General features: G+C 39.0%; 1 protein-coding gene across 1 annotated transcript; it reads left to right on the forward strand.

Moving 5' to 3' along the window:
• Window positions 1–8,349: 8,349 nt before the first annotated feature.
• LOC122988185 (CCN family member 3-like) lies at window positions 8,350–11,986 on the forward strand. The gene is made up of 5 exons (XM_044360367.1): window positions 8,350–8,559; window positions 9,089–9,317; window positions 9,677–9,931; window positions 10,546–10,775; window positions 10,975–11,986. Exons 1-5 carry the CDS (start codon window positions 8,503–8,505, stop codon window positions 11,266–11,268), a joined length of 1,065 nt encoding a protein of 354 aa, XP_044216302.1. The 5' UTR covers window positions 8,350–8,502; the 3' UTR covers window positions 11,269–11,986.
• The last annotated feature ends 441 nt before the right edge of the window (window positions 11,987–12,427 follow it).

A 12,427-nucleotide genomic window follows, 5' to 3' on the forward strand; every position in this document is an offset into this window, starting at 1 on the left:
TTTATGGTCCATTTTTAAACAACGGTTGAGACTGACTCCCACTATGTTAAAATAAAGAGACCTGGAATGAGATCTGCTCAGGGGCCCACATGGTCACCAGATCAAATACATTGAGAGAGCTCAGATGGAAACTTATTGTAACATTCTTTAGAACATCTCATATAACATGTAAATTTGATGCATCTGCGTCTGGTGCTTGCTGAAGGGCATGTGGGGAGGTGTCAGCTAACTATGTGCATATGTTCTGGGCGTGTCCAAAGCTTAAGACCTATTGGAACAACATATATTTAATGCTCAGGGATGTTTTTAACATTGACTTACCCAGGGACCCCATGGTAACACTACTTGGAGTGATACCAGACAGTATTGAAAGATAGGCACATACTTACCTTCTTCAGATTCTATTGCAGCAGCTATCAAATGTATCACTATTTCTTGGCTAGATCCAGATCCCCCTGCTCATGCAATCTGGTTACATAAACTATAGGAATTGTACTGATTGTACTGTATGGAACAGATCACTCATTACTAATGCTTACAGAAACTCACATTTGATAAGACCTGTTAACAGGCCTGATCCTAGACGATTGTTAAACTGTTGTCTTTTTGTATACTACTATTTGTCTACTACTACTATACCCTGATATAGTTATAACCCCTTTTTCCTCATGATTTTACTGTTATTATTCCTATTTTTATTGTTTTATTGCCACAATTATTAATCTTACTTTTGTCTCCCACAAGCATGAAATGCAACGTGAGCTGTATGTGATTGTGAGTGCGTAGAGGGAAGATGTGGGAGAGTGTGAGGGAGGAGGATGGGGGTGTTCAAGGTGACAGTGTATGTTTTTATGCTTTCAGTGTTATCCTGAATTTGAGAATAAAAAAATAGTTTAAAAAAAAAGTTACACAAAGTCACAGACACAAAGATTACCCAAAGGATGATAATAGTTGATCTTACTATAAACATTAGACTCTACAGTCTGTGATCTGATCCTCCTTCCAGAATGAAATATTTGTGTTTCATCTTTCCAGTCAGGCCTCCCTGGGTTTGTTCTGTTTTTGGTGTTCTCTGTGCACTGCTAAAAATAACACCTGTAAAAATGTGGCCATAAATTTTAATATTTTTGTTTGTTTTCATATGAGATCTCCCCCAAGTGGCAGCCATGTGTTCGGTCCTCCAACTGAGGAGAAATTCACACAAACATCATCATGGAACAGATGCAGGCTGCTGAATAACTGCGAACACTCAACTTGGTGTCCTGTCAGAGCAGCAAAGAGAAACTTGACAAGAGATAAATGGGAGATTGTAAATCATTTGTTAGCTTGTGGCTACAGGTACCAATAACTGATGAGTATGTGAATAATATGTATTTGACTTTGTAAGAGGTTTCCACAGAGACTATAGCACAATGCCATGAGTAAACTGGACTATTAGTCTGAGGAGCTCCACAGCAGCAATGCACAGAGCTGGCCGCTTTTCACAAGGGCACAAAAGTAGTTTTGAAGTGAGTACAATTTTTCAAAGACACCACTTTCCACTTGCATGAAGCATTTTAGTCTAGTGCTGGTTTCACAAAGACAGACTTTGACTATGGTTTACTTAGATCAAACTAATAGTCAGATTTCAGATAGACATCTACTCACCCTTTACACAAAGCTGTCTAGTTTTTGTCATGAATTCTGGTTAACAGACAAAAAATAACTGATGACAAATCCTCGCTGCTGTATATTTCCAACAGGTTACTGCTTCTGCTCACACTACAACATGTAAGCAAACCACAAACTGTGAGCCATGTTTTCCTCTTTTTATATTTGGTCAGCAAGTGTTACTTATAGTTACCATGGAAACATGGCTATTAGCTCTGAGTTATCCTGGGGGTAGGTAACTTTTTAAGCTTAAAATAGTCAGTCTTTATTTTTGTAAGACTGTCTAACTTGCATTTGTCTAGTCTATGAGTAGAATAGAAGAGTCTGGTCTAACACTACAAACCAGCCTTTAGTGTTCCTCCTCTTCCACCCAGAATGCCATCAGGTCTCTCTGTCTGCTCTAACAGGACATAAAGCCTTTTGACATCCCTCTTGAAATGCATCCTGTGAATTTTCCATAGTACATTTCCATGATTTATTAGCAGAGGCTTCATATTGCATCTATCCCATAGACTGTATGGTCTATCCACTGCCACCCACCGTAAGATACAGCTGTCTCTGTCCCAGAGTCTCAGCTCACGTACAGTGGCGTACAAAAAATAAACCCCGGGTGAGAGATTTGTGGTGGCCTCCCAAGCTTTCAAACCCACCGCCTGACTGCCACTTGGCCAGCAAATTGAAATCACACAATTTCCTATGTGAATCTGTGAAGGAAGTAATATAAACTAATGAAATGTGCATGGGGGAGAGGAGGGAAAAGAGAGAGAGGTTAAGATGGAGGAAGAAAAAGAATGAAAATGAAAAGAGATTCTAAGAGTAGCAACCACACTCTTTCTTCAGGACCTTTCAACTCTCCCTGAACCCAACCAGAGCCTGAGATGAACTCCCAGTGAAATGCAAACTGTCTCCAAACAATCCCTGTAGCAACATCTGCAATGCTTTAACTCACTGGTTGTATAGCCCATTAAGTTGACATTTCCATTTTGTGTCTAGCAACACGGACAGACCAACAATGATTAAAATTCCTTTCAGGAGATGTCATGTGTAAGCCAGTAACAGTGGCTGTGGGGTTACGTGCCTGAAGACTGGAAGCCAATGTTTAATGATACGAATACAACAATATTTTGTCTAAGGGAAATGCTATTCTAGTCATGTGGAATGATACAAGTTATTAGTCTGGGTTTCCTTTCGAAGATAACTGATCAAACACTCAAATCCCTGGTGTTTAAGTTCTTTGATTTACTTCTCAAATGTTTCTGTATCACACACAGTCAAAAGGAGACTATTTTATCATTTTTAAGAAACCATCAAAACATATGATGTCATGCAGGAAATAAGCGGCCCAAGAATCCATGCCTGTAATTACATCATTCGTCTACAGAGAATTCATTCACTGTCAAAAAGCCAAATTTGGACTTTTGTTCATAACTGTTGTTGTACATAACTGATCCACACACAGTATGACTCATCCCAGATGGTTTTTTCAGTGTTGAATGTTGTTAGGATTCTTCAGACAGTTAACCTATTAAGCCACAGAATTTGAATGAGACATTAAAATGATAATTCATTTAAATCTTTTGAAGCAACACTTTTTTTCTGCGGTGAAGAAGATAAATGAAAATAGAAAAAAAGACCTTATGAAGTGATAATGCTATTTGACTTACTGAAATACAAAAAACATATAACAAACTGAATACTTTCAAAAATCTAGCCAAGACAAACTTCTTGGTCAAAATTTCTATTTAAAGCTTTGTCTGCTGCTTCAGTTTATGCGTTACACCTGCTAAAACACAAGTACAGCAGTTCCATGATATGCAATTTTTAATGCTGTTTTTGTTTTCATTTGTCCAAGTTTTAGTCTGTGATTAACTGCAAAAATGAGGTCTCAGACAGTGCTGTTTCCAACAGTTACTGACCTTTGTAAGTCGTCATGTATTTTTTTTTTTTCATACATTTCTTTTTTTCTCTCCAACAAGGATTCCTTCTATGTGGGTCTTTCTGTATCCTGGACTAATACTGAGCTTGCAAGCATGGATTCATGAATAAATATATATACATTTTAAAATACAAACAAAACTTTTCCTTCCAAAAGACTTTTGTCTTTCATCCGAATTATGTTATTGTTGCATTGGAATTATTAGGAAAATGCTCCTAAATGAATATAGATAAAGAGAGCAAAATACTGACAATAAACTAAAATATAAAGATAATGCATGTGAACAGAATATGTAATTATGGTTTTTATAATTCCCTCAAATTTCAGTTGTGAACAGAACAAAATGCCATCAGTCAAAGCACAAATGAGAGGCTGGATCCTGCATCAACTTCGCCACACAGACTGTTGACCACGAGGGTTACTGTTACTGTAGGATTTGTAGCAAAATCCTTAATGATGTTAGACTGTCTGTGTAAACTCTGAGTAAATCAAGGTGACTTCTCAGAGGCGGCATCCACTGTGTGGCCTGACGACTTGGCAAAAGGCTTGATGCCCTACAGCAGAGTCCAACACCAACAGCTACCGGGCCAACACGCTAAGTGTTAGTTAGGCTGTGACTGTGTGATCTTTCTTTGTTTAGAAAAGACTGTGTCAAACCTCAATTGCAAGTGGTAGATAGGCGTTCCTACCATTGGAGGATAAAGTGCATTTTGGGGGTAAACATAAGATGAGCGTGATAATAACACATGGTGTCATATCTCAAACAATTAGTGGTACACAGACCCCCTCTGGACAAAGGAAACAGCAAGACTGGAAAGTGTCTACTCAGCCTTCACACTGTCCACTGCATGTGTCTCTGTCATTCTTTTTACGTCTTCCTCACATCCCTCCATCTTCATCTCCATCTACCACTCTGTTTTCTTCCATATGTTCCTCCTGTGTGCCTCGAGTTGCAGAGTTGAGTGCAAATATTTCACAGATACCATGAATGTGCGTATGCAGACTTTCCACCTCATTCCTGGGAGATATCACACTTTGCCATACTGTGCCAAGCTGTCACACAGCAAATAAGCCCATAATGTTTAGTTTTCCAGGATGTACATGTGCATTCTAGGCATTTTCCCAATGCTCCTCAACAGAGAAAGTCACAATCAAATAAAATCACGTTCAAATTTTCAGGGTATTCTGTGAGAAAAATAGAGGCATAGAGAGTATTTTGTACAAAAGTTATTTTAGATTTTAGTTTTTGCTGCCACTAACTAAGACCCCATTTACACTTAAATGGATTGGACAGTTTTAAGATATCAAAAAACATAAATGTAAATGCATCCAAGAAGCACTTGAGATGGATTGAAATCCAATCGCTCAAACAAGATGATAAAACTTTTGTCTAGCTCCTAGTTCATACGATTCATCCCTGTGTTTGTGTTAGTTTATAGATAGCTGTTAGCTTGCTAGCTAAACTGTTATTGTTGCAACTAAACTTGCAACTAAAGTGTGGAAGTTATTCTTCTTCTGGTATTTTTGGCAGTTACCACAACAGCTTCAGGAATAGTATTACCACCATCTGGACTGAAGTACAGTAGAGCCAACCCTGATTTGCGGATTGCACTCAGATTTGTGACTGAACTGTGTAATCTATGTGAGCTATCTGTGATCTTTCTAAACAAAAGTGCATTAAATCTCCACTGGATTTTATCCAGATACGAGATGCTTGAAATGACAAGCGTAAACGGGCCAAAGGGTTGCTGAGAGAAGGAGCCTCAGATGCTAAAGAACTGTTTTGAGGGTTAATAATCAAATGAATCAAATATATTTTGAAGAGATTGATTGAAACTGGGGAGATAAACAATTCAAATATTTCCTTTAGCCTGTGAACAGCCATGTTTTCAGGTATATGAGGCTGTTGCCTGGACCGAACAGCACATGCTGGATGACAGCAGTGAACCTGACAAATGTAGTTGGGTTCAAACTAGAATATCATGGACTTAATTCATCTAAATTTTTTCAGTACTAGTTTGATCCAAATGATCGACAAAACCCAAGCTATATCTGGTCTTTAACAGCTGTGAAAATGTCCATGGTATGTCCTGGACTGTCTCTCTACATGGCTGCAGAACAGAGACAGATTTTACTTGAAAAATACCAAAGTAGGAGCACTAAGGGAGTAGAAATCCACACAGAGTCAGCAAACACAGCCAGGCTGTGAAGTTTGACATTCTTCAACTTCCACTGGCAAACTATTTGAACAGCATTGAATCAAGACTTTGGCCAAGCTACCTACCATTTGCTGGTATCATAAGTCATCTAGAAAGCTTTTCTTATCCCCACTTCCTTTCTCTCTGTCTCTTGTTCACTTACTGAGTGAGTGAACATATATAGACTGTGGATGGACAGAAAGCGCAGACCAAGAACTATTTGAGGTGTTTGGAAGTGAGATCTTTCATTGATGAAGGAAGAAATTTGGAAGGAATTTGATTTGGATTTCAAACTTGGACCTGCATCAAAACATTATCCATAACAGCTGGCTTGCTGTTGACAGTTTCTAGGTCAAATATTTTAAAATTTTGACTACACTGATAAAAAGAAGATATGTAGCAATAGACAAATATTTTTAAAATGAAATGTCTGGCAGTGATTGTAACCACATGGTACATGTCAAGTATGAAGTATAGAAATGTTGAACACTGATCTGTAACACTGTACGCCTATTTAAATTTTTTTTCCACACATATCAGCTAAAATTCAATACTAAATACTATGACGTTTTCTTAAAAGCTGACACATTCTTGCATCTTCTCAGGAATCCATGAAACTTCAACCTGAGCAGTTTGTCTAATCAGCCTGGATAACTGAAAACACCTGTGAGGGTATGCAGGGACCTTAATGAGGCCTGATGCTAATTAATTTCTTTAAAGTTTTACCTTAAAGTAAATACAACAAAATGAAAGTGCCTGTGCACATTAAATCTATAGTCTATAGTCTACCTTTGAAACATAAGGGCTTTACCATATAGAAGAAAGAAAAGGTAATCATTCAATTTTGCAGAAGTGTAAACATGTGAGAAGTTTGATTTCACACACAACTATACATTTAAAACACAAACACCCACACTACAGCTTCTCTAACGTCCACTTCATCTCTTCAAAGTCTTTCAGATTTGGATAAGAGGGCACAGATTCCCAACACAAAGGCCTGTGAGCCAACACACAATGCAAATCAACCTCTCCCTCAATATTAGTAGCCATGCTGTTTGCCAAAAAAAACCCCAGATGTCCAGTGCAAAAACAACATATGGCAACATCAGACAGCTGTATGAGAAAGTTTCATTCATGAGCACGATGCATGTACAGGATTTAATAAAGAAAGAACAATTAAAGGAGACACCACAACTTGCTGTCTATGCATGCCACTGAATTACACTGATGACAAAATGTTGTATTGTCCATTTATCAAACACCAATTAGCAAAGCTTTGACCCGAACAAACAGTTGCACTGCCATTAAAGCAACTGTAAACATTAACACAGTAACAAAGCAAGCTGTCTTACCATGAGACAAGTGAATATTATGAAGAATTTGACCATTCTGATGGCAGAGTTTTTAGTTTGTGTTGCTGTGGGGTTGCTGGTGCTGCCACTGTCTTTGTTGAGAGTACCACTGGGTGGCGCTCATATCACAAATGCAGACTGTAGATATGTGGATTTTTATGTTATTTCATTCAGTTATTTATTTGGCCACTGGTGGTGCAGCAGAAAAAGCTGAAAACTCAACAATTCACAAAGCCCCCGAAGTCCTGTAAGATGGTATTTTATATATTTTGTGTGTGCAACATACATTTCGCGCACAAATTATTATCTCATGCACAATAACTTTCATCTTGATCTTGTTTGAACAACATAACAATATAATCTTTTGGGACTACTCATTCATTAAGTAGGAAAAGCATGTTGCCTTGTTTGCCTTTTGTGATCTGCTTGTTTTTTCTTTTTACCTTCACCCTCCATTAAGTGATATTATCATTATAGAGACACAACCCATGAATACGCAATAAATTTTAAAGCTACTTGCAGCATGCAGTTGTTTCTAACCCTAAACTGTTACATTGATTTTTTTGCTCAGGATCCGCAAGTCCATCCACATACATCTGCTCAGAAGAAACCATCACAATCTCTGACCAGATGTGTTGACCGTAGTGTCAGCCCCCCCACTGATTCAAGCTACCGATGAACCAAAGTTTCCACTGTGTAGCTATTTAAGGAAGCAGTAACTATCCTCCTGGGAATAACAAGGTTTTCCACCGTGACTCTCCAGGAAGAGCTCGGGGAGAGAGGTCAAAGGGTCACCACCCACTGTCAGTCTGTCAGTGGCTCTAAAGGGAACCTGTAGGCCTCGTGTAATAACATGAATATCCAGGACTCAAAAAGGGAATCCCCAATAATACCCAAAATAGAAAAAATCAAGGTGTGTATGCAAGAAAATTGTTGTTAATAACTGACTCTTAATAATCTTTTAAATTAACAAGTATAGATTCTAAGTTGGACGCCATATCTAGATATATAAATAAAAGTGGTTGATTTATTTCTGCAGAATATTATATTGCAAAAGGCTTGAACTCCTCTATGTGATTCCTCTTTGACAGGATCTCACAATAAAATGTGACTCTCGTCTTTCTCCAGCACTCTGGGCGATCTCTCCAACATTCCTTCCTGTTTGTCGTCATGGTGCCAGCAGGACAGCTCCGCTATATAAGGTCCTCCCCTCCTGAGTCCTGAGCCAGAACGACAAAGAGATTACAACCTTCTGCTACACCACCAGCCGGAGAGGAGGGAAGATTCAACCCTGAACCAAAGGACTCAAATCAGACAACTGAACAGTTTCTTGACTACAGATATTTTTGATTCTGCTCCACTTCACATGAAGATGGTCTGTCTGTCTTACAGAGTGCTTTTTGTCTTCTGCTTTACAGCACAGGTAAGCGTTACAATAATTACACTACAAAATGTATGTGTTTTTACTTAGTCTTTTACATTGAATCTGTTCACTGTTCTTATGAAATATTTATCAAGCTCTGAGATTATTTTTCAATCAATAATTTTATGAATTTTTATAAAGTCAATTGTAACTTTAGGAGATGAAAGTGACCATAACCCCAGAGCACTGAATTATTATTTATTTATTTATTTATTTATTATTTATTATTATCTTCATTTGCTTAGTAAAAACATGTTTTATTTGTTTTTTTTACCACTTTTATCCTCATTAAACATCACTTTGACTAAGCAAGACATTGTAGTAACTGTGATTTAAGTTTACTGAAGTTATCATTTGCCCTACTGCTAATGATAGCTGTGTAAAATCCACCAGCTTACAAAATGTTAACCTGCCTTCGTATCTTGTAAAATTATGATAAGAGAATTTTCATATTTACCAAAACCATTTTTTTCTCTATGTAATATTTTATCACAGTTCAACAACAAAATTAACTTTCTTTTCCACCCAGGTGTTTGCATTAGTGCAGTCCCAGGTGTGCCCTCAGAGATGCCAGTGCCCTAAAGAGCCTCCGATGTGTCTCCCTGGAGTGCCCCTGATCCTTGACGACTGTGTTTGCTGCTTGGTGTGCGCTCGTCAGAAAGGACAGATCTGCTCTGAACTGAACCCCTGTGACACACGTAAAGGGCTGCAGTGTGACTACACAGCAGATGTCCATAAGAGAACTGGTATCTGTGCTGGTGAGTGATCTATTGCTAGTGATGACATTCACAAATAAAGCTTTTTCTCACGTTAGAGTCCAACTCTAACTAAGAAGCATCATGTTGTTGGCATATTCTTTTTTAACACTATTGAAGATTCACAGTTTTTGCAATTTGAAGAACTTGGTTTGTATGTTTGTGCAGTTATCTATCCATTAAACCTAAAAACGTACATTTCTCAGCTTTCTCAGAGATATAAATGTAAAAATGTAAAAATATTAAATCCATGCTCACAGAATGGACATGAAGCCAAACTCCTCACTATTTCAATAAATGAGGAATTATTTATAGAGTAAAATAAACCCATTATGGCACTTTTCCCTACTTCTGTCCTCCAGCTCATGAGGGAGATGTCTGTGTTTTGGATGGTTCAGTCTACCAGAACGGCCAGACGTTCTTCCCCAGCTGCAAGTATCAGTGTATGTGCCGTGACGGGCAGATTGCCTGTGTGCCGCGCTGCAAAGTGGACGTGATGCTGCCTGGGCCAGACTGTCCCATGCCACGGAGGGTCCAGATACCAGGAGAGTGCTGCGAGAAGTGGGTGTGTGAGCCCCAGGCTGAAGCCAGTGCACTGGGCGGCTTTGCCATGGCAGGTGAGAAGACTGGAAATACAGTGAGATGGGATTAGACCATATACACATACAAAAAAGGTTCCTGGCCCATTCCTCTCTGACGTTGGTGTCACTCCAGTGTGAGACACAAAGCTGAAAGGTTATGTACATTCCTCTGACCTGTCAAAGGAAAGGGTGTAGGAACTAAGGAAGGAAGAAGGAAAGAGGAAAGTAAAGAAATAGAAGACAGATTGATAGTGATAGGTGTGATAGATCTGCAGTCAGCTGAATCCAAACACAAGTATGTCAAGGATTGTGTTGCCCACAGGTTTTCACAGGATATGCTTTAAAACATTTATTTACAGAGAGTTTGCATACCAGAAAAAGCTTGACAGATGTTTCCTCTTAAAACTGAGCACTTAAAATTTCTGAAGATTGGCAAGTTCAACCTTCACTTTCAGTAGAAGGGGAAAGACATTAATAACACTTCACAACTGAGCCGACTTACCATACTGCTTTGTGTTAATTTTCACTCTCCCTTCACTTTCAAGTTTTCTACTAACTAAGCAGCTTAGTTTACTTTTTAAATTGTGGGACAGTTTTACAAGAAGATGTGTTGTTTAACCCACTCTCCTCTGTCCTGTGTGTCCCTGTAGCCTATCGTCAGGAGGAAACAGTGAGCTTTGATGGCTGGGACCCCAGCCTGAACTGCATTGAGCAGACCACAGAGTGGGGTGCCTGCTCTCAAACCTGTGGCATGGGAGTGTCCACCAGGGTCACCAATAAGAACCGCCGGTGTGAACTGGTGAAGCAGAGCCGGCTGTGTATGATCAGACCCTGTGATGACCAGCAGGACCAGACACAGCTGACACAGCTTGCACCAAAGGTACGTTTTGCGCGGTTCTTTGGAACAACCTGAACGCCATATTCTTCAGGTTCTTTATTAGATGCCTGTAGCATGAAAAAACATAGACTACCTTACTTTTTGTTTAGTACAACCCGGATTTTGTTAAAAAAAAATCACATTTATTTTAGAAAAATATAACATACATTCATTCAGTGAATTGCTCTTTCCCTCCCTGTAGAGAGGCAGTAAATGCCAGAGAATGGTGAGGAGCAACAAGGCCGTCCACCTCTCCTATAAGAACTGCACCAGCGTCCAGGCCTACAAGCCTCGCTACTGTGGCTCCTGCACAGACGGCCGCTGCTGTACCCCCCACAGAACCAAGACCGCTCTGGTGGAGTTCCAGTGTGCCAACGGTAAAACCACCAGGAGGCCGGTCATGGTGATCCTGACCTGTGCCTGCCACAACCACTGCCCACGTGACAACACTGCATGGCAGCCATCAGAGCTGGGATACAGTGGAATGAGGTTATAGGTCACATCTGGTATCATAATGTCATAAGGTTATTCTAAGATAAAGTAATAAAGAGGTTATAATGAATAGTAAGTTTGGATAGTAGCTGATGACTGTCTGTAAATCCAGGAATTCCTCTGATATGGGTTGAAGGACAGTAGTATTGTCCTTACTTTAAAACATGAGTTGTATCAACTCTAATTTTAGGTAAAAAGAACACTTAAACTTTGCATATAACTTGCGACATATCCATGGTGGCAAAACAATGTTATCTGCTTATTATGGTCTCAATCATGCTTGCATTCATAGAAATGACTATCCTTTTATGAGGCTGAGATCATAGAGAATCAAATAGCTCCCTATCTCCCCCTCCTGGAGAGGGAATGAATCGTGTAACATCCTGTGGACAAATGAGTGTCATTATTGTCACTACTGCTCAATAGAATCAAAGCACTTAAACATAGTGATTTATTGATTCTCTCCACTTCTGGAGATCATGTAGGGTACACTACTAGCCATTCATAACAGACTTCAGTTGGTTATTGGTTGAAGGTGCTCTCGCTGTAGGTAACTTCAAACAACCTCTGTTCAAGAGATCAACTTGTATGAAGGTGTACAGTCACAGGGTAGTGCAGACATACAGGAGTATTATGGTTGACTGAAGCCTTCTAACGCGATATTGAGAACGTATCTTCATGTAATGTATTTCAGAATAAATTGAGCTCTTACTGTATTATGAGACTTTGACAAAAAAACCCAATAACAATACTGTACTGTAATCCTGTTATTTTCAGCTTGATAAAAGAAAGATGGAGCAAGAGAGCAGGGATAAAGGATTATATGTTAAGCTGTTACCTTCATCTTTTACTGGCGCTGCAGTGAAAGGTTTCCAACTATTGGACACATTTTTTAAATAACTGGACTGTGTACTTTGACCTGGTCCACAACAAGGGCTCAACCTATGGAAGAGGGGTCATTATTGTGACTTTGTGTCATTTCTAACATCTGCCTGAAATCCTTCCCGTTTCAAAATGCATTATGTCCATGAATGCAAATGTATGTTTTTAGGTTATTAAGTGATACTGTTTCTCTGTTTTTTGTTAAAAGTAGTGCCCATGAGCAACACTTATTTTATAATGACAAAAGTTTTGTAAATACTTGCTGTATAGCTTTTTTTTTT

Source organism: Thunnus albacares, chromosome 8, assembly GCF_914725855.1.
Source record: "Thunnus albacares chromosome 8, fThuAlb1.1, whole genome shotgun sequence".
Classification (NCBI taxonomy): Eukaryota; Metazoa; Chordata; class Actinopteri; order Scombriformes; family Scombridae; genus Thunnus; species Thunnus albacares.

Coding starts and splice junctions, on each gene's coding strand:
- LOC122988185 (XM_044360367.1), top strand. CDS start 8,503: ATGAAGATGGTCTGTCTGTCTTACAGAGTGCTTTTTGTCTTCTGCTTT. Junction 9,932..10,545: donor GGGCGGCTTTGCCATGGCAG/GTGAGAAGACTG, acceptor GTGTCCCTGTAG/CCTATCGTCAGGAGGAAACA. Junction 10,776..10,974: donor TGACACAGCTTGCACCAAAG/GTACGTTTTGCG, acceptor CCCTCCCTGTAG/AGAGGCAGTAAATGCCAGAG.